General features: G+C 42.0%; 1 protein-coding gene across 2 annotated transcripts; it reads right to left on the bottom strand.

Annotated features, from left to right (window-relative positions):
• Nucleotides 1–353: 353 nt before the first annotated feature.
• Nucleotides 354–21,870, bottom strand: LOC127986595 (pecanex-like protein 1). Of its 2 annotated transcripts, XM_052588902.1 has the most exons (33): nt 21,447–21,870; nt 20,071–20,550; nt 18,299–18,507; nt 17,974–18,079; nt 17,835–17,874; nt 14,345–16,066; nt 13,908–14,207; nt 13,766–13,823; nt 13,540–13,687; nt 13,147–13,458; nt 12,959–12,991; nt 12,700–12,871; nt 12,507–12,617; nt 12,175–12,266; nt 11,980–12,089; nt 11,783–11,888; nt 11,603–11,695; nt 11,259–11,409; nt 11,034–11,178; nt 10,702–10,879; nt 10,030–10,138; nt 9,645–9,774; nt 8,010–8,068; nt 7,698–7,913; nt 6,861–7,114; nt 6,547–6,777; nt 6,330–6,433; nt 5,365–5,512; nt 5,010–5,240; nt 4,476–4,750; nt 4,223–4,389; nt 3,732–4,126; nt 354–3,136 (listed from the first exon to the last, which is right to left on the bottom strand). In XM_052588902.1, exons 2-33 carry the CDS (start codon nt 20,221–20,223, stop codon nt 2,975–2,977), a joined length of 6,720 nt encoding a protein of 2,239 aa, XP_052444862.1. In that variant the 5' UTR covers nt 20,224–20,550; nt 21,447–21,870; the 3' UTR covers nt 354–2,974. The 2 variants fall into 2 exon arrangements, with proteins under 2 accessions (XP_052444862.1, XP_052444861.1); XM_052588901.1 differs by having other exon boundaries at nt 20,071–21,870.
• Nucleotides 21,871–22,961: the final 1,091 nt, after the last annotated feature.

Below are 22,961 nucleotides of genomic sequence, written 5' to 3'. Positions count from 1 at the left end.
CATTTTGTTAATATAAATCTATTATCTATCTATCTATCTATCTATCTATCTATATATATATATATATACACACACACACACACGTAATAACCTCGCTGAGCAGAAAAAAGTTTCAAAAACATTACAGACCCCAGATACTTGAAGCATAGTGAATATAATATATATAGTCAATTTATTAAATTGCTGCAATTAAATAGATAACTAGTAAACTTAGTCACTTGTGATGGTACTGATCCAAATCGATCTAAATTACTTCTATTCCTATAGTTTGTCAATCAAATTTACCCCCTCTATGCACATTTTGACATGGAGGGAAAAAGACCAATGGATTCACAAAAGACTGTACTGCAAACAATGACACAAAAAAGCTTTAATTTAAATAGGAGGGGAAAAAGAAAAATCACAAAAAAAAATAAAAAATAAATGTACATAACTGAATATTGAAAACAAGTTTTTAAATAAAACAATCCTCCATATAACTAAAATTAAAATACAGGATGGTGTACTATTTTACAATAGTTGTGCAAAAGCAGTATTAACTGATTCATTCCCCAGACTTCATGATTCTATGTCGGACCCCTCCGCAAGCACAGATACACCGAAGCGTGACTCCCCTAAGACTCAAAGTAGTGTCCTCCATTGAAAAATAACCAGAAATCCAATAATAATAAAATAGATTTATATATTTTTAAATATATTTATATACAAAACATGCTGTACATATATGGCAGAGATGGGTTAGATCCCTTTTGAATCACTGACACCCAAGACTATCCAGTAACTTGTGCTTTCTCCCAGTTAGAGAAGTACTCCCTGTTGCTTTGGAAAAGTCACCCTAAAGATGAGAGAAATGGTCTTGATGAAGAGAGAGAAAGAGGTTGTTCGGCCTCGAACCAAACGCTCGATAGCTATTAAAATCCACTGCAAGAAGCCATAAACGGGGAAGGTTTGCTCAGCAGACTACATGAGATGGTGGTGTTCAGAAATCGACTAGGCTGCACGGTCTGCAGAGAGACGTGATGTTTAGTGTTCAAACGACTTGTGATATGGTCCGTGATGGGCAGAGAGGGTATATATTTTCAGTGTTATAAACGTACTAACAATCTGTGGTTTAAGTGAGAACAGGAATGCGTGAGCATGATCAATTCGGTGAACTTCCTCTAATGGCACTAAACGAAGCTAGAGGCTCAAGTCACATCCAAACTTGATGTTGATCGAGCAAGAATCGGCCGTTTTGAATAAGCACTGTCAAATGAACACCATGGGCCTCTCAACAGAAAACCACATTATTTTGCATAAAACGGCATGGAACCAGTGTAAAATTTCCAGCAAAAATCCTTCCCTTTCACCTAAACACTGTCTGTCGAATCTTAAGGCACCATTTTCACATGGCGGCCCCCGCATGCTGACTCTCAAACCGTATCGTGCGACGCAAAGCCTTTTTCAGAGCACAGCTCAGCCACGTCAATCATTTTAAGCTGGAAATTGTATGGTGAAAAAGCGCTGAACGGCTTTCTGAATCAGAAAACCACTTTAAACAGGAAATTTCAAGCTCCTTTACATCGACCCGCCGCAGCTATTCCAGGCTGATGTCAGTGCTGTATTGTTTGATATGTTTGTTGTTGTAGAGGCAGTAAGTGCCCTGCTTTCCACAGCAGGCGGTCTGAGCTTCGTTTGCCCAACAGCAGATATTTAACATCTAACCTTCCAGTTGTATTACGCACAGATTTAGGGAATTCGTTTGACACAATCCGGTGGATTCAAGAATGGGGGCAAAGGTTAAAGTTTACTCATGTCCAGCTACTATCAGCACAATCAATAAAAAAATCTCCATTTGAGACCAGCAATCAAATAAATCTTTGTCTTTAGAATTGGTACATCTTTGTCTTTTCCCCTTATCAAGTTCCAACTAAAACGCTGGAGTTTAGAAGTCAAAGCAGTAGTTTGGTGAGATCTATACGAGTAGAGCGGGTGGTGCAGTAGCAGTAGTATTGCAGTAGAGGGAGACAAACTGCAGGCACTTGCAGCAGCAGGAAAAAGCCTGATGGGAGGACAGGAAGCCCTCATGTGCTCCGGCCCACTACATCACCATCAGAGCTAAATCGGTAGGGAGCAGTTTAGGAATTTAGTAGGTAGTCTGATTTCCTGTGGGATGAACAAAGAAAAGAAAAAAAGACAGACCACCGGTTTGATGACGTCTATTCTGTCCCAACCGTCCTCACCCGAGCCGGCTGTAAACTACGCAAGGAGCACCAGGTGCTAAGGGAAGTGTGCATGTGAGCGAGTATTTGTGATTATATTCAAGTATTATCCCTGAAGCTCGCTGAAGAACGGTCGTGGTTGGTGTTTAAGAGTGATGGGCGACACGTTCAAATGTCTTTGCTGGAATGTGTGAGCTACGTAATGACGGCTCGGTGAGGGGGAAATCAAACTCGAGTCCTTTGGTCTTGAAAGGACAGTGACTTGTGTAGAGGAAAGCATTGGGCCTCAAAGAGAGAAATCCTGCACAATACGGCTTGATGCGTAGCGAGGGACTGGATGCTTAGGGGTAAAAACGAAAGCTTGAGTAGGTTTAAGGCTGCTACAGAGGAGAAGAGAGTTCCCTTTTTGTTACTGCTGGTGGTACAGGTCACCGATTCGCTTTGATTTAATGACCTGACCCTCTTTACATAAGAAAAGAAGAAAATCCCTTAAGATTGCACTGACTGGCACCTTTTTTGGCTTTTTAGCCAAAGAAGCTTAGGAGAGCTCAGTCCAGAGTTCATTACTTAACGCAGCACTCTTCTAGTGTGCTTCTGTATCTGGTGATGTGTTGATTAAGGAGACTTGCGAGAAACCTCCTAATATAGGCAGAACTGACTGAAGATGCTTTAATTATAAAAAGGGTTGATAAGGTCAGTTTGAAGTCCTCCCAGCTCGATCTCTCAGGATGGCGAGGATCACCATGGGCTCGTCCGATCCCAGCTGTGCAGGCTCAGCGGAGGCGCTCAAGTAAAGGCAGCTCTGTAGACTCCTCCCGTGCACTGGGCGGGTCTGATGATGTAAGGGGTGTGGTCTCAGAGGGTAGGACTGCTCCCATTGGATCCAGTGTTGGGCTGACATCAGAGGGCAGGGCAGGGAGGGGAGGCTGCAAAGGCTAAGAAATAAAGTAAATAAACAGGTTATTAATATTTATACTAGTCCAAACTTTGGCTTTCTCTCTCATGCTCCCTCACACAGCATTTACGGTTTAAAAAAATATATAGTATACATTTTGAAAAATATTACAGCTTAAAAAAAAAAACGCTTGCCATTTCAATATATTATAAAACGTAATTTATTTCTGTGACAGCAAAGCTGAATTTTCAGCAGCCATTACTCCAATCTTCAGTGTCACATGATCCTTCTGAAATCATGCTGATTTCTCATTTCTTTAGCAGTGTTGAAAATAGTTCTGCTGCTCAATATTTTAGTAAAAACCATGATGCATTTTAGGATTCTTTGACGGATAGAAAGTTCAAAATAGCATTTATTTAAAATATATTTTTTTTTCATATTTCACTGTCAATTTTGTATCAAAGTACTGATTAAATTTTTTTTTCTTTAAGACATACAGACATTTGTTCCACCCTGACCTTTTTAACTATATGCCGCTTAAAAAATAAGTTCAATTAAGAAAATAAAACATGCCCATCATTTAAGATTAATCATTTATGCATTAATAGATCAGGAAGGGAAGCATGCATCCTAACCTGTGTGCGTATGCTTTGTGATGCTGAGCCGTCCCCTTCCATTACAGCAGGTCCATTGAATCCTTTCCTCCCTGACAGACTCCATTTGCTGTACAGGGCCTCATAGGGCAGCCCGCTACCCTGGCCCAGGCTTAGGCCCCTCTGAGACACCCTGTGACTGGGGTTGTCCTGCAGGCTACTGGGGCAGAAGCGGTCTGCAGGCGGCAGGACCAACGAACTACTGAAAGACAGCTGGGAGCTGGACAGGTGTTGCCCCAAAAGCCCATGGATGGAAGAGGTGCGGTGCAAGGAGCTAACCAGCCCAGCATCCATCCTGCCTTCTGATTGGCTGAGCAGGGCTAGTGGGAGGGGCTGGGGATGCAGTGGCCAGGAAGGTCCAACGGGGTTGTCAGTCCCTTGAGAAAGGAAGAGAAAAGTTAAAACTTACAGCCTGCACACATCATTGCTTTACTGACTGTACATTAACAGTACAAGAGAAGCAGGTGCCATACCCATTGAGGGCTGTACAAAAGTGGGATGAGGCTGAGGGATGCCGGACGCTGTGTTTTGAGGAGGATGAGCTGCAGGGTTGTTACTGATGGAGGCAGAGCCGCCACCACAGTCTGAATCCTCAATGTTCCCCCCACTGTTACATCCGGCACCACAACCCTTCTGAAGCCTGGAGAGAACAGAGAGCATTTAAATAAACTCTGAATGCCTAAAATGTGCTGTAATGTAGCAAAATATACACATGTGCCACCCGACCTGTCCCAGCTGCTGATGAACCACGTGTAAATGTTGTGAGGGCTGATGGGGCCTCCCCAGACAGAACGTAGCTGAGCATGGGCCCCAGCGTAGGAGGTGGTGAGTGGGGAGACATAGATAGGGTATCCGATGGGCTGGTCACAGGACGAGTTAATCATGTTCCTCAGGGCTTGTTTGGCATTCTGGATGCTGCCGCGTTCAGGGTTCCGGTTCCGCAGGAAGACCAGCTCCTGCTGTTGTCCAGCCCACAGCCCGCGCACACACTCCCGGTTCACCTGAAGGAAGCAACCGAGAGAGATTCGTCATGGCAATGCCACGATAAGACACACTGTACATGCCTATAGTGTTCCTGTAGCTCAATTGGTAGAGCACTACGTTATCAAGTGCAAGGTTGGGGGTTCGATTCCCCGGGAACACATGATATGATATCTAAAAATTGATAGCCTGAATGCACTAAGTCGTTTTGGATAAAAGCGTCTGCTAAATGCATACATTTAAATTTTTTAATTTAAACAGGCTTCTGCAGCAAAGCACCTTGATGACTCTGAAGCTGAGGAAGCGTTTGTTCAGCATGATGATCTTGTACTCGTCACTTCCGTCATCCATAACGTGGCGGAGAGCAAGCAGAGAAGGCATGTTGGCCAGGATAGCGCTGCGCCACACAGGATCGCCTTCGTGAGAGATCAGCATCTTCTCTTCATTGGCAGTGATGGCATCGTACAGCACCACTGGGTCCTCATACTCATCAGGAGAGGTGAAGTGATCCTGTGGAGTAAACAAGAGACAAAAGAGTGGCTCAGGAGAATCAAGTAAACCAGAGATCCATTCCATAATTGCAATCATCAGACGACGTGATGTCAATAGAGATGGACGAATGCCTAAGCTGTACCTGGTGCAGTTTGAGGGACATCCGTACTCCTGGAGCCACCACCCTGTTCAGCAGATCCATGTCTGCAAAAACCCACTCGTCTCTAGGAGAGGTGATACGAAAGTCGCCCTTGAACAGGGCATGAAGGCCGTAGAGAAAAGGCTCCAAGCTGAACATATAAGAATAAGAATGTATAAGAATCAGTGCATGTACATCTACAGCATAATCCCACTCATAAAAAAGTACAAAAAAAAACAACCAAGCAAGAAAATCATGTTTAAATAAATATTTATGACCTATTGCCGATGAAAAAGTTTTATAGTGGGATTCACACAGTGATTTGTAGCAAGTAATTAACTGGAAGCCAATGAGAGTTATGTGATTTATGGCAATTCATAAGCAGCAGTAATATAAAGTCGCCAAGTCCAGCATTGCAAAAGGCTGAGAAAAGCTTAATTTCATGCACTGATCAAGCACTCATTATGCAGTAACTAGCAGTATGAGTAAAAAGGTGCAAAAAAAAAAAAAAAATGCAAACAGACCCAAGCACTACAGCCCCACTACCACATACATTTAAGGCAAATATATTTAAATTGGTAGATATAAAAAGACTACTTCAACATCTGTTGTACGTCACACTTCCTGTTGCCAGCTGGTGGCGCTATGACTGTGAAGCACAACAGCCACAACCATGTGATCAGCCCCCATGACCAAACACCTTGGTGCGCTGTCTGATTTAGATCAATTTGAAGATATAAAACTCTTCCTGTTACCCTATTTTTTTGTATGTTCAAAATATAGCATCCTTTGTCTTGGCATAATTTGGTGAGAATCACACGCATCCCCTTGGAGGAGTATTTCAGTATGCAGCAGTAGACTACACACTATTCTGTAAAATTGTTGCATGTGTGAGTGGTGCAAAACACATATAAACAACATAAGCTGTCAGCTTTATCCAAATTTCTGTAATGAGTTTGAACTCTTACCTGGCTGACATGCTGTGGGAGGCGGTGCCCAGAGCTCGTCGGCCCAGAATACACAACCCAAAACACAGTGTGACCAGAGGGGAATCCTTCTCACTCTCAACTGGCTGTAAAAGAGGACAAATCCAAAAACACACAGTGAGTTACATCTTTAATTCCCTTGTAACCAAACCCCAAGTCAGCAACTGTCAACAGCAAGGCAAAGCCATTATTAAAATACCGTCTGTCTGCGGCTGTTGCAGTATTTGATCCACTCCAGGTACACCAGACAGAAGGACGAGGGAGTGATGCCGGAAGCACGGTGGTCGTAGTCTTCATCTATGTTCAGGTTAAAGGTGGGATCACTATCCACATAGGAAGGGCTGAGGCAGGGCCGCAAAGCATCCTGCGCTGTCTCATTGGCCAACCATTCCTCCAGTTTGGGCGAGCGGGTCACATAGTAAATGATACTCTGAGAAGGAGAAACTTGGATGATCGCTCTGCATCTCAGACAGTGGAGGTTTTATTCGAGAAGCTCTTCTGAGAGGAACTGACCTTGACATAATATGTGATGAGAATTTTGCGCAGGTCAAATACTTGAAGCATGGAAGCTGCATTGTTGTCGCTAATGCTGTAGCCTTCCAGCACGTATTTGGTGGCGGCGACCTCCCAAGCCAACCAGCGCTGGCCAAAGGCCGCGTTGAAGGAGAGCATGTGGGGGAGATGACCTGGCTCACAGCAGCAACAGCCTTCATCTTCCTCCACCCCTTCAGTGATCGCCTCCACCTCCCTCTGCTGGCAATATGTTCCTGAAAACAGCCATTGAAGGAAAAAAAAAAGAAAGAAAAAAACATGTTCAAGCCAAATCAGTTGCAGCTAAACATGAAACTTTAAAGTATCTTAATCTCTCAAATTAAGTCTGAGGTAAAAACATAATATTTTAGAATCAGTATGAATCATTCTTTGAGATGTCTACGCTACACGACTTGTGCCCAGAATTTTCCCAATTTGCAGTCCGGAAGAAGCAACACTAGTTGGCAAAAGTCAGAGCCAGTGTTCAGATTTTGGCCAGTTGGCGTTGACAGATTTCACAGAAAATCACACTGTGTATAACAGGCACAGACTCTGATATTCTGAGCCAATTTTAGAACACAATTTCATTTTACATGCACCTCCTAGCTACAAAGCACGTTTCTGTGCAAGTTGGTTGTGTTCAGAAAAACTTAAAGGTCAGGTAGCATGTGATCCTCAGCTGCTTAGTCCTTTTGTCTCGAACCATTTACAAAGTTGGCAAGTTTATGACACCTAGTGTTAAAAAAGTAATGTAGTGTATCCCAGTGGATAGAGAAAATAGTGCTGCATTTTGTTCCAGTCTCTCTCCTGTTGGCTCACCTCTGAACTCCAAGCCTCTGAGCTGGAAAGTGGCGAGGCCGTTGCCGATCTCAATGATGTGTACGAGAGCGTTGAGGTAGTCGGAGGCCAGGATGAAGCAGTCTCCGGTGCTGTAGTTTCCCCAGCGGCCCAGCAGAAGGTCCCCACACAGTGAGTGCTGCAGAGAGCGCGTCAGATGCTCATAGAAGATAGAGTTCAAGTTGTTATCATCAGCACCTATCCAAGCGAGAGATAAGGGGGAGATGTCAGGATAGATTAAAAAGACCATAGACAGATGGAAGGTCTGTGTAACTCAGAAAAAATATCACGTACCAGGGTTGCGGTCCAGCTGTGTGGCCAGGCGTGTGTTGGAGTGATCCACCCGTTTGGTGCTGAAAGACACAATGGTATTTAAGGGTTCTAGTCACGTCTTCAAACATTTTCAGCTAAGACTGAATTAGCAAAACAAATAACTAGGGGTGGTTAATCTGTCTGATTTCCCGATTCGATTCGATTACGATTATTGAAGTCCCGATTCGATTACAGTCGATTTTCGATTATTAACGATTCTCGATTAACGATTATTGATTTTCCATTTCACAACAGTAAGTAGTAAACAAACTGTGTAAATCATTACTAATAAATGGTAGAAACAAACCGAATGCATGTAGCAGTTGGGATTTTCAGTTTACTACATGCAGCAGGCACTCTGATTCCATGTATGGGGCACATATATATTATTCATATGACACACAAACACAAGTAGACAAGACCTTTTTAGTTCAAAATCTATGCCCCGTGTCACATCGCCTCTGCTATTGCTATGAGCAGCGCGGCCAGATCTGCCTCGCGCACGCGCTGAGTGTGCGCAGCTCGGACCACTGTCAGTGTCATTGCGACTCCCCACCTTGCATCCTGACTGTCCAATGAATACTTCGACCTTGTCTAACGTACCCAGAGGCATTAGACAAAGTCTCCACTACAATACTGTCACCGTGATTGCGGAGAGGTGCGGTCAGAAGACAAATATACATGTCTAGCGCGGTAAAAATCTCCCGCTTGGTCCCCGCAACACTAACACGCCTGCTAATTTCGCAATGAACACTCCGACCCTTGCAAACATTGTTCACACCTCTGACATTTGACAAAGTACCATATACATTGGGCAAAGGATTCACGGTTTGTGCTTGGTGTACTTTCACTTTCAATATCACCGTCATCTTCTGGATACAGATATTCCCCTTCAGAATCAGTGTCCGCGAATAGAAGTCCCAACACTTCATTGCGGGTTTATTGAAGCTTTATTGATGCCATTAGATAATAATACAAATAATAATGATAATAATAATAATCTAATGCCAATACTCGCTGACGTTGACAACATTGGTCAGATAAAATGGCTCACTCTCACACTAGCTCCGCTTTTTTTTCGCACTGATTCAATGCGCTCTCGAATATTTTGTTAAGGAGCATTACGTTATTTTGAGTCAGAGATTAAGTATTACATGTCTGCTATCTGGTGCAGGGGAGGTCGCGTGAAATTTGACACCCTATTTGACAAAATCGGCCGGTTTTATTCAGTGCCGCATCTTGTCGAGTAAACTCGACCATGGCGCCAAGAGGGTTAGAGCTCCTGCCATGAAAACCAAAATAAATCCACACGCTTGCTTTGAGCCCAGATGGAGCTGGGTGGTTCGGTTGGTTGCTCGCTCCTGGTTTTTCCATTTTACACACCTGTTCTGGCTGCTTGCTAACTGGAACTGGGCGCGTTCGTGACGTTCAACTCCCGGTATAATTTTTTTTACAAAATAAAATAATGCAAAAAAAAAAATAATAATCGATTTTTGAAAATGTAATAATCGATTCATACTCGTCCATAACATACTCGCGATTAATCAATAATCGATTTTTTTCACCACCCCTACAAATAACACGGCTGACATCTGCTCAAGATTTCTAAAGGCTTACTTGTAGTCTCTCTCCCAGAACTTCACAGGTCGGGTGTATGAAGTAACGAAAACTGCACTGCCCAGCACAGGGTTGAGAGGAGTAGAAAAGAGAGCAGAAAACACAGCTTGTACAAACAGCATGGCTGAGTCTGAGAGCAAAACTGGAGTTAAGGGGAATTTCTTTTTTATGATAAATGAACATATACACACACTTGTTTATTTGTGACCAAAATTAGTTCAGCAAGCAACTGAACCAATTGTGAAAACAACCTAAAGGAGCTGAGGAGGAACATATAAAAACCAATTGTACAGCTGTACCACTGGGCACAGATGAACAAGAAAAGGTAAAAGTTATGAGATCAGCATTCAGGGCTCTGTGTGTGAGTAATGCCGGAAAAGGATACGGGGAACGGCGAATGGCTGAGCGAAGGCATGGAAAGCAGAACCCCATGTGATCTGCCAAGGTGCAATGTAGGTCAGCACAAAACGCAGCTTATACAGCAGATCCCACAGCTGCTCGCACACAGGAGAGATGACAGCAACATCAGTCTTCATCTTTTGATTTACAAACCCACACTCCAGTTACACAGTACATTCAAGCCTTGAAAAATGTCACATATATAGCATGTATGCATTATGTTACTAACTATAATCCTAAACATTTTCTAAAAGGAATATTTGTTTTATTGTTGGTATTTATTTTTGGAATAATTTCAACAGAACCATTTAGATGAAATAAATGAGGATAAAATGTATTAATAATAGTGAAACCCTTAAAAGAACTGGTGGCCAGTTATATGAAATTATATTTTTGATATTCATGCGAATTTGAATTTGTAGTCAACTACTTGTTTATACACGGTTCAAAAGTCTGGGGTCAGTTAAATTTTAAGAAGTAATTTGAAACAAATTAATACTTTTGAATAGCAGTGTACATATAGAAGTAAAATAGATTATAATAAAGGACCCTTCCACAACATTATAAAAGTTGACTTATGGGACAGATATAAGATGATACACGTAATGAAGTTGGTCTTTTGAAGGCATCTAAGAGAGATGTGGATGAATTTTCAGACCTTGCTGAAGAGGATGGACATGCAGTAGTAGTCGAGGAGGAAGGTCTGTGAAACGCGTGGGTAGTCGAATTGGAAGAAGAGAGCGGTGAAGCACAGAGTGACATACTGCTGAGACGGGACACAGAAGGACGAACGAAGCAGCTTCATTCCAGCCACTGAGATGAATAGAGCACGGCCACTAAAGGAACAAATAAAAGATGTCATCACGGTCCATGTCTGAAATCTAAAGTGTGAAACCACATTGAAAACCTTGAATCCAAAATGTTCCACAACAAAGAGTAACATCAGCTAGTGTTGTGCTTTATTCTAGACTAGGATGTTCCTGTTCTTACTAGGCTCCAGGTTTGTCATGGTTTTGGCTGAAAGTGTGCGCTTCAGTGGTGAGGGAGTTGAGCACTACAGCCGGATAGATGAAATACTTCTCCACACACTGCAGCCAAGCGTAAAGCTTCTCAAACCACATGAGCTGAGCCGCATCTGAGACAGAGAGGGATCAGTCCATCACACTTGTTCACGCATTCGGACATTAGTTTGTGCGTGTAGTTTGGACTACTCACCTCGGACCTCAAACTGGCTGTATTCTCTGGAGCGCAGCACAGGGTGGGCCAAGCAGAACCAGGGCAGCTGTTTTCGGAGCTGAGGCAGGAGGTAGTGTGTGAAGAACCCCACCACCCCAGCCAAGATGTACAGGACGAAACTGAGAGCAGGCTGAAGAACAGTGCAGAAAACACTTTAAAACCAAGGCAGTAATTTACCCCCAAAAAACCTTCAAACCAACAGATTTGCTAAAACGAACTAGACTTTACAAGACTAGAAATTATGTTCAGTCTTTGGATGAAGACTAGTTCTCATAATGAGACGGTTAACATACTCAAAATCCTATTCTAGACAGCCTACTGACCTGCAGAGCAATAAAGACGGTGCTGGCACTAATGGCGAAGGTGATAATGGCCATAAGAGGGCACATGACTAGATCTGAGTGAAGAGTCTCTTTCTGCAGAGTCGGACAGAAGGGAGCCATTTAAAAGATATTGGAACGTCTATTTAGCAAAAGATAAATGCAAATGGAGAGTGCTTTTACCACAGAGTTGCGCAATTTCTCTGGGAGAGGGTCTTTAATCTCTAATGGGGGCTCTTCTGGTGTCCGGCTCTCCAGTTCTGGGAAGAACTTGGAGCGGACCAGAGACCTGTCCAGAGAACAGCGTAAAAAAACACAGTAGATTAGATATTGATCACTGAGCTGTTGGTGCAGTAAGATGAATGTAAGGTGACACTGACCAGAGGATGGTTGGGTCGCTGCTCTGCCTGCTCAGATGATAGGACAAGGCCAGGAGGAGACCACAGAACACAGAAAAGAGCACCGGGACATGTGCCTCTCCCCACGGAGCCTACACATACACGAAAACATAAAATGAGTCAAAGGAAGCACCGATAAACACAGTTCTACTGTAAAAGAGACAGATTCTCACTTACACTGATGGCACCAAGGCAAAATCCATAAACCAGAGCCGCCACCAATATACTGCGCAAGAGACTAAAGAATGAAGACAAGGGGCTTGTGGTTGCTGAAACACACAAATGACAAGACATCACACTTGTGGTGCAGGGAGGTACAGTATGCCAGCTCCCTGGGAATCAAACCCATGACCCATAACCGTCATCGCTATAGTAGTTACACTTTCGAATAAAGTTCCATTTGTAAATGTTATATAAAATGCTTTTCATTGTTAGTTTATGCATCAATGTTAACCTTATTGTAAAGTGTTACTGCTACATCATTTTTTGAAATACAACACACGTCTCACCAGTTCCCCCGAAAAGGTGCATGTCCACCTGCTCAAACAAACACATGAGGAACGTGTTGACCTGAGGTAGAAGCCCAAACAGGAAGATGATGGGGAAACAGAGGGTGAACACTGCAAAGAAAAACATATGAATTATTAGGCTATTATATTTTGCACAACTCAATTAAGAAAGGTTTAACAGCGAATAACAGACCTATGAGCATGTCTCTAGCGCAGAGCAGAAAGTGTGTGGAGAGGAAGGTGACCCCGTAAAGGGTGAAAGGCCTCATACTGTGTGAGTGGCCAACAAGGTCAAACACCCAGATCAGCACACAACACAAGCAGAAATACACTGGTCGGCTGTACACTATGATCCAGTTATGGCCCTGCAATGAAGACCACATTAAATTAATTTCTGTTTGATTTCAGCTAAGCGGGTCCAAGAAAAGAGGGACAAACAGTCATATACTCACATGCATCGGAGATGCTGCATCAGGCTGAACACTCTAAAATGGATAAAAAAAAACACTGATTAACAAACACAACACCACTATTGGGACATGTAAATACCGTACAATTATCAAGAAATGCCAACACCTGAAAACAAACAACATACTGCTAAAACAAACAAAGAGACCATTCCAAAAATGCTCACACTGACCTTTAGCAAGGAGTACTGACAGCTGGCAATGACTAGGCAGAACTGGAAGACCCAGATGTCCCTAAAGAAGCCCTGGAGAAGCAACAGGAAGCCAAGGAACGCCACTAAGCTCGCCAATACCACTGCAAAAACATTCTCCCCTATGCGTCGGTTCCTGTCCAGTAAGGCTAGCAAAGCAAGTCTGTCGTAACGAACTCTTAGCCATTTTCCTGGCAGCACCCAGAAACGATAATACTGTTTAGGCTTGGCCTTTTCCTCAATCATCAGTGTGTTCTCCTGGGATTCGTGAGGGGACTCATGATCTAGGTCAAACTACAAAGAGAAAAATGTCAATGCAGCCAGGAGGGGATGAAACAGAATGAGTACTGATGATTCTGAAGATTTAGGCCTCACCTCTGGCATATCCAAAGGCACCCTGCGGACCTGCATGCCCTGGAGGACCACTGGTCTGGGCTGCAGCATGGACAGCCCTGGCGCCGCCTCCTGGACATCAGTGGAGGTAAAGCTAGAGGACTGTGACTGTCGCTCTCGCTCTCGCTCCCTGAGCCAAGAAAAAGGGGTCAAACACTAGGAGACTGGGCTGAATATTACCCCAATGCTAAAGGTTTTTAAGACTTACTGGACTGGATCTTCATATCCTCCACCAGCAGGCCCAAAAGTATAAGACCTCTTTACTCCTGAAATTAGATTATTTTAACTGAAGGAACCTCCACAAATAAGCCATATTTAAACCAGTGTCACAAACACAAACTGTTCCTTACCGCTTTCATCATAAAAGTAGTGCACAGCTCCCTCTGAGGTGTCATCGAAGGTGGATGCCTCATGAACACCGCTGCGGGGCAGCAGCAGCAAGGATGAGGCAGCGAAGTGCAGAGCAGAGGGGAGCGTTCGTGTGCGGGAGTGAGAGGAAGTGCGGACTCTCTGAAGGTCTTGAAGGCTCGGAGGAGAGCCCATGGCAGAAGGGGGTGGGGTAGGGTTACTACCTGCATTATGACGCCTGCGAATGGCCTGTGTCCTTTTAACACTGCTCACTGAGTCACGTTTGCTTCCCTCCTCTGGGGCTGCATGGGCAAACAGAAGGAGGCAACAGTAAATATTCATTACAGCAGATAATGACAATAAGAGCAACACCACAAATCATGAAACTATTCCAGGCTCTAAATATGAAATATTAAGAACGAATCTGTTTGCTCTTCACCTCCTCCTACTGCCCCCTCTTCCAGCAGCTCTCCTGCCCTCCAAACCGTCTGGTTCCCAGCCCAGGAGCCTCCAAGAGAGTCTAACCTATGGTGGGCCCTGGAGAAGCCCTCTGAGTGCACTGTCCGAGCCTCCAGATCTGATTTAGAGACGGTGAGTGGACGTGGGGCAGGAGCAGAAGAAAGGGGTAAAGGTAGCACAGTAGATGCTAGGGTCCCTGTGTTGTTGGAGCCTCCACCGGCCCCATCCATGCTTAGCACTCTGGCATGAGTCTTGGCACTGGCTGTGCTGGCTGAGCGCTGAGCACTGCGAGAATGGGAGGGTCCTATGGTGTCAGGCTCCTCCTCCTCTCCAGGGCTAGGCAGTTGAGGGGGGACAGGTTGAGAAGCGATGCCGGTATTTGCCAGATCTGGGGAGTAGCTAGAGGTAGAGGAGCTAGAATCGTCATCTTCATCATCGTCTTCTTCGTCAGAACTGAAGTGACGTTGGGATCCAAGACTAGAGCCAACACTCATGTCGCTGCCATCGTCTTCATCGCTGGAGTCCTCGAACAAGCTCTCGCTGTAGGCTTTGGCACCTAGCCGACTGCGTACAGGGATGTAGTCTCTGTGTTGGGCACGGTTGTGGTGCCGGCGGTAGGAGCCACAGTCAAAACTGCTACTGCCAGCAGTGCCCCGTTTGCGGGGAGCTTTCCTGCGTCCAGGTCTGTGACCCACACTGCCACCCGCACGTAGCAGTTTCAGATCTTTAGGTCGCACTACCTGCTGCTGCGCTTGCAGAGACGGCGGCTCTGCTAGGAGGTAGGATGGGGCAGAGACCGGCAGAGCGGGCTCTGAGCAGACCAAGCTCAGTGCCAACCTGGAGGGTACAGAGCTGGCCTGGCGCGGAGGAGGAAGAGGGGGTATGGGGATACCACCATCAAGATCACAAGACTCAGAAGGCCCGCTGCTAGATGGTGATGAGTCCCTCAAGGAGGGCTGTGCAATGTCCGTAAGCAAAGGGGGAAGGTCCTCTCCCTCCACCAGAGTTCTGTCAAGGCCCTGCCCAAAGGAGAGCTCTTTGGAGGGTGATCGTAGCAGCACGCTGTCTGACAGGTCATCTGTGTCACTACCACCTTGGAGCACATCTCCAGGCTGCTGATAGGGGCCTTTACCCTGAGGCAAAGCTGTGGAAGGAGCGTTAAAAATGGGTTTATGCATCTGGCCCAGCGAAGGGCTCTCAAGCTGGGTTGAGTCCGTTTTCTCACTGCGGTAGCTACTGACTGTACTAAGAGTCTCTCTGTCTGTGGCCGCTCCACCTCCACTAAAGCAGCTGTCAGTGGATCCTGCAGCCAGGGCTACCCCGGTGCGGCTGCCTGGGTGCTCAGCACCAGGAGCAAAAGTGACAGGGTCAAGGCCCAAGCCCAACAAGTTCTCACTTAGCTCCTCGCTCAAGCTACTCTTGATGAGAGGGCTGAGAGGAGCATCTCCCAGACTCTCCGACTCAGCTGAAGGTCCGAGGGGGGAGTAGCCTCCTAGACCATCCCCATCGGGGCTCTGCTGAGATAGATGCTCCACACCCCCATTTTCCACCTGGTCTTTCTCATCTCCATCTTCTTGGCTGGATGGTGACGGTGGGATGGAAGGACAATTTGTTGGGTGCAGGCTACTAAACCCTCCCGACAACACATCATCCACACCAATTAGCCCTCTGTAATCCCCAGCCAAGCAGGTTGGCGCTATACCTGGAACAACAAAAAATTTGCAGTTACTACCAAGTACAGCAGAGAGGTTCAATGCAGCATGATGTACAAATTACAATATTTCACCAATTCATTTGTTTTAAGCTAGTAATTCATGAGTTAATTTATAATATTTGTATTTTTTAACATGTAAAATACGTTATAACCATCAATGACTGTAAACCAGAAGTTTTAATTATATATGTTTTTTCTGTTGATTACACCAGACACAATATTCCATGAAATAAGCAGCTCAAAAGCACTGCGTGAAAAGTTTACTACACGATAAAATTAATATTGTGACTGTGGCTGTGATTGAGTTAAACTGTTTATTTAAAGCTGCAGTCTGTAAGTTTTGCCTTTTTCGCCATCTCCGTGTGAAACCTGCAGTTGCGGTTATATGCGGAATAATCTTTACGTGGGTTTTGCATCGGCATGTCTCATCAGTGTGGATGATTCTAATATTTTGAGGAGTATGTGTGGCTGTCAGTCACCACACCGGTGTGCACTTCGGAATCACAGATTCTACATCATGAAAGTATGTCCCAAATATGAATTTTCACCAGAAAATGTCACCTGAACAAGTAACATGTCTGCAACTTTTGTTCTGACCAACTGAGAAAAAAAACAAGAATAACAATACATCACGCTACCAATGGTGACTTAATCTAACGATCACTTAGCTCATATCACATCAAACCATGCAAATTATAACTATTGTTATACTTTGTTCTCAAAATGTTAGTTTACAACATCAGCATTGCGTGACTACATGAATTTAGTGTGTATTAGCGTTACATGTAGACTACTGGTGACTACCTATTGGATTACAATTTGCCATCAATATGATAAATTGAATTATTCCAGCTGCTGTAAGAAAAGGCTATTATCTGCAGCACCTTCACATGCAATATAGCCTACTAGCTGTGACTCTTATGTTTAAGGAAGTGACACAATGATGCAAAGACGAACGGCACCATGCTTGCATTTCCCACAAAAACCTACCAGAACCACTCATATAAGAAATCATTATTGCAAGCGTACCATTGTGAATCGGGTTAAGGTAAGTTTTGAACACTGGCTGGTTATAGTACTGTCAATTTATTAATCCCATCCTTAATAAAACTTTTTCTTTATGTAATATATGTGTGTGTATACTGCGTATATTTATTAAGTATATATAAATAAGCACACATACAGTATATATATTGAAAATATTTACATGTATATATTTATAATATATTTAATATATAAATATAAAATTCTTAAATATATACATAAATGTGTATGTATTTATATACACATAATAAATATATACAGTACACACACATATATTATGGAAACAAAAACTTATTTTGGATGTGATTTATCATTTGACGGTACTAGTTATGTAATTGTCCAAAAAAAGTTTTTTTTTTATTTTTTATTTTTATTAACTTCAGCTTTGTGGTGGGGTCTGTGGAGTAGAGCAGGGACTTGGTACTCTAAAATTTAATAATATATATATATATATATATATATATATATATATATATATATATATATATATATATATATATATATATATATATATATATATATATATATATATATGTATATATATATATTTAATGATAAATATTTAGCTCCTGCATGAGCTCTTTAATATCTGGAATTTTAAAAATGACAAAAATCAGATAAGAACTGAAATGCAAGCATACCAGTTCATGTAAACTGAAACTATCTGGAGTAGTTTATTTCAAAAAGAAACAGTAACATCAACACAATGTACCCTTTGAGCCTCCAGGGTCTTCAAGCTGTGGTAGAAATTCCTGAACAAAAGGAAAGTAAACGAGTCAGAGGAAATTCCTACAAGTGAAGCAAAACAACGCTTAAGAACACGTGATGTTTGGCATGAACAATATCCTCACCGACACCTGGTTCAATCCAAATAGTGAATGCTGGGAACTGCAGCGTACAGGAGGGGTGGAGTTCGCCTTTCGGAACACCGTCATTTCCACACCGACACTACTGTCCCTGTAGGGACAGGCAGATCAACATGAGCTAAAACTGACTACAGTGGAGTGACTGCTCAACACTAACAGCTGTTCACCAACAACAAATCCCTAAAGAATGTCTGACTCAGTAGCATGATGCTTGCAATGCTCTACAAACTGATGCTGCCTACTTGAGAGACAGAAAAGTGTCACATTATATTTTGACAAATAAAAATATAATAAGATGGTTACACACTACCTGCGCTGGCTTCCGTCGTGAGTGCCAGAGCCTTCCTCTCCTTCTTCCACTCTATTGGGGTCGGTGGCGAACGAGGCCTGCCTCTTCTCCACAATCTCGCCCAGGTCAAACATGGCATGTAGTCGGAAGTTCACTGCTTTTATGGCCGTAAAGAAGGCCGCTATCACAGCACAGTACACACCAGCCACCACTAAACTGGCAGGAAGGGCCTAAAAGAATGAATGTGGGAGAGTCACATCAATGTGGTTGCAAAAATTACAACCTGTTTCATTTCAGACACTGCTTCTTACGTAAACCACAACTTGTGCACACAAAAAAAAAAAAAAACAGTAATGCAAAAATGCAGCTAGGCCTATACATAATGGTAAATGTATTGATTTATTTTGCCATTGACATATAAGACTATTTTCATCTGTTTAAGTACATTTAAAAGTACATAAGATAAAATGTAGAAAAATTTATATAATAAGCGAGTACACCATGAATCCATTTTCCAAACCGTGTTTTTAGCTTGTCCTGAATCACTAGGGTGCACCTATAATAAGTGTTTATATTCGGACTATTTTAGATTGCTTCGGGGATACCGCGGCGGAGTAACCCAGTACCTTTGTGATTCTTCATAGACATAAACAGAGAGAAGTAGTTCCGGCTACGATGTTCTTCCGCAAGACGCAAGCAGTTCTGTTTATTAACCACTAGAGCGTTAAAAGTTCCCTACCGTAGCTTTAAAATCTGTTAAGTTCAATAAAATGAACTTTTTTAGTACAGGAGCAGCAAGATGGAAGTTCACGTAATAGAGAAAGCACAAGTATCATTAGTGATGTCATCACATTTCATGTTTACCCACATGCTTTGCTGCATTATCATCAACTGGTTTTATTACTCAGAAAACAATGGATGCAAAGGAATGCTCCTGAAGGCTGACTTCTATTTAATGATTCCTTCTTGTTTATCTGATCAATAACATTGATTGTAGTTTTAAGCAGCTTGTATTTATATCCTGTAAAACTTTCAAGGCAATAGCCTGTTTTAAAAGGAACTTTACTGAAAGTTAAAATATAATCATAAAAAAATAATACACACACTACAGAATAAAGTTTGGGGTCAGTAAAATGTTTTTGAAAGAAGTCTCTAATGCTCACCAAGGTTGCATTCATTTATTAAAAAAAAAAAAATACAGTAAAACCAGTAATTCTATGAAATGTTACAACTTAAAATAACTACTTCTCTTTATTCCTGTGATTTCAATGTTGAATTTTCAGTAGTCATTACTAGAGTACTGAAGTGTCTCATGATCCTTGATGACATCATAATAAATTATTTTCTTTTATTCATTTTGTATCATGGAAAATAGTTGTTCTGATTTTTCTGATTAATGTTGTGGAAAACAGGATACGTTTTTCAGGATTCTTTGATGAATAGTAAAGAAGAAAAAAAAGCATTTGTTTGAAATACAAAACTTTTGTAGCATTCTAAATGTCTCTGATGTCTTTGGTAAATAGAAGCATTAATAATATTAAAAGAAAAAAAGCTTCTGACCACAAATTTTAGTACAGTAATATATTTATTTATATAGTTTATTAATTTATTTTTAAGATACATGTTGCCTTGGTTCTGCTTCATTGTAACTACTTAGAAAAGACAGCAGCTGTATGTCATGCATCTTGAGAAAGATTTAGCCTCAATGTCTTGGTTTCCATCAGTATTACACACATTTTCCAGAAACATGGGCTGCGGCTTTCTTTACCTCAGGAATTACTGCAAGAACTCACCATGTAGAGAAGAAACGGGAAGGCCAAGAGGAATATCCAGAGGTAGAGATGAAAGCAGTTCGAGAAGGTACTCTGATGAGGGTCCACGTACCACCCTCCGCTCAGAGAGGCCCACACTCCCTGCCGCAATATCTGAAGAACCTGAGAGCCCATCTTATCGCTTCCTGATGAGACAACCCAGAGATCTTGAAGTTACCTTGTCAAAGTTTCTAGAGCGGCACTTCCATTGGGAACCTCAGGAAGGACTTTCTCGGACTGGTTATGAAATTTTTAGTAAAAAGCGAGACGTTCCAGAACAACTTCAGACCTGTGTTCTTTTAGTATCAACGGTTTGTTTGCATGCTCCTCCAGCAGACCCCTGTTTGTAGGGCAGTTCATCAAGAGTTTTTGGCACAACTGTGACCCAAGGGCTACATGGAAACATTCATCCTGAGGAATCATCAAAACTGCTTGGTTTGGTTTCTTTACGACTTTCCAGCACTTTAAACAAACACAATTCCATGAATAAATCAGCTGTTCTGATGACATACTTAAGATAAACAGGCTATTTTGAATAAGGACATTTTAAACTATTTGTGGCCGGATAAAGTAGCCTAATATGGGTTTTCTAGAAAATCCAAATGAGCAATCAGCTTTCGTTTAGGGGACTATAATATATTTAACTAAATTTAGAGATGATAAACGGATATGTATTCGATCACTGAACACCTGCAATCTTCTATCATAGACAAGGCAGAGAAACTATTTGTAACTATTGTAAATATGGTATACAGCTTCAGAGTCCTAAGAATTCGATCTCAAGATATGTATACATTTCACCGTTTAGAGTTTTATATCTTATCAGACTGCTGATTTATTTTAAGCTACAGCCATCTCCAGGCCTAAATAGTCATAATATCCTCTCAAACGTTCTTGTATGGCAGAAGCTGAACTCTACAGCTGGAGGATAAAAAAACTTTAAGCATCAACTGCAAACAGTGAATCGTTTAACTAAAGGAAAGCTAACAAATGTCCGAGTGGATTTGGCTTTAAACCATACAGCTTCAACTAATGTTAGCATAGCTTGCCTGAAGCAGCTTTGACATTATATATCGAGTCTAAAAAAATTACAGTAGAAAGATAAATGTCCAGCAGATGATTCAATAGCACTTCAACGAAAGCGTAAGTTAACTGGGATGCGAATATTTTTAGAACTGTAAACAAACCGTGTTTAAACAGCAATAGCATTAACGCTAACTAAATTTTAGCCTGAATCGACTTGTTAGACGTAAAACCAATCAGAAGGGGACGCAAATGCTATAATCTATTTTATCAGTTTCTCGGCTTAATTAGAAGGGTAGCATTCCTCTCAGGGTTTAGTATCAGCTGACACTTACTAGCCAAACCGCTAACATGCTAACGTTACAAGCAGTAGTGAGCCACATTGGGCATGATATTTTTGTGGCGAAATTATCCGATGTTAGTGCACTCTTCAACTCCGTCAACACTCCATGGTTTATCTCGACAGCGTGTGCGTTAATTAATCCAGAAACGAGAGCAGGAAAACCGCAGGACAGCGAACCTGAAGGCGAGTTAGCATTGGCTAACAGAAGCACTGAGTGCTTCCTCCTTATGACGAAAATAAAATACAAAAACAAACACGAAACGCAAAATATCTCTATGTGGTCACCACAGCAGCCATTTCTTCGGTAAGGCCAGGGCAGCTGTGTAAAAACTCCAGCGATAAAAGCCCAGAATGTGAGCTCGCTAAGTTCTAGTGTCGGATCGCTTCATTCACACAGGTAGCAAACACCCACCTACAGGAAGAGAACTGATGCCGCAACGCGATTGGCTTCTGGGGTTTACACCCACATACAGGGACAGAACGGATGCTTCGATGCGATTTGCTGCAGCAGCTGTCTGTCATCCAGAGCAAGATCACTGATTTTATTCATCAATCTACAGACAGTCCAGACCGTCTTCACTTTGACCTTTATAGTTGATGTTGGTCAGGTTGCCACTCTTTCACTCCTACATTCATTGATGCGCTCAATTTTACATTAAAATGGTTATTTTCTATAAACGTCTATTTAAATGAGTAATTTATGTTGGCATTACAAACAGAAACTGGGAGAGTCGATATAGGTAATTCAAAAGCAGTTGATTTTAATATTCCAGCTTCAAAAACATAAAAAATAGCATTTACAATAAATATGACTTAATTAGGCCTAGTAATGAAAAATTATGTTTTTTAAGCACTTTAATAAGGTTAGATTAATTATAATACTGATATACAGTAATGGATTCTGCTATGTGCCTTGCGCTGCTTTTAATAGCTTAGTGTTCCTGTAGCTCAAGTGGTAGACACATTGTTTTAGCAAGCGCAACGTTGAGTGTTTATCTCCCAGAGAACACATGTTAGAAGAAATTTGTTAGCTTGAATGCAATGCAAGTTGCTTTGGATAAAAGCGTTTGCTAAATGCATATATTTAATTAAACTTATTTTTTTTATATATGTCCATATTTGTATAGTGTATTTTAGATTTTATCTGTATCTATCTGTATTTTTATTTCTGTTAGTGTTATCTGTATGCAACAAAGGTCTGAGGGTAACGCAATTTCAATTCTCTGTATGTATGTACTGTACATGTGGAAGAACTGACAATAAAGCAGACTTGACTTGACTTAATACTAATAACATGAATATGAATTAGTGCTGTCCAATGATTAATCTCGATTAATCGCATCCAAAATAAAAATGTTGTTTATATATTATGTGTAGCCTACGGTGTATATTTATTATGTATATATAAATTTAAATATATAAATTTATATATTTAACTTTTTTTTACATGTTAAATATATTTATATATAGGTAATATAATTATATAAATATACATATACACATGTAA

The sequence above is a fragment of the Carassius gibelio genome, chromosome B21 (assembly GCF_023724105.1).
Source record: "Carassius gibelio isolate Cgi1373 ecotype wild population from Czech Republic chromosome B21, carGib1.2-hapl.c, whole genome shotgun sequence".
Taxonomy (NCBI): domain Eukaryota; kingdom Metazoa; phylum Chordata; class Actinopteri; order Cypriniformes; family Cyprinidae; genus Carassius; species Carassius gibelio.
Note: the sequence above shows the minus strand (reverse complement) of the source record. Positions and strands in the feature narration are given on the sequence as shown.

Excerpts from the sequence above, each read along its gene's own strand:
- LOC127986595 (XM_052588901.1), bottom strand. The coding sequence starts at position 20,223 with ATGGGCTCTCAGGTTCTTCAGATATTGCGGCAGGGAGTGTGGGCCTCT. Across the intron at positions 12,872-12,958 it reads ATGCAGCATCTCCGATGCAT|GGCCATAACTGGATCATAGT; the intron begins GTGAGTATATGA and ends TCTTCATTGCAG. Across the intron at positions 6,778-6,860 it reads TCATCACATATTATGTCAAG|AGTATCATTTACTATGTGAC; the intron begins GTCAGTTCCTCT and ends TCTCCTTCTCAG.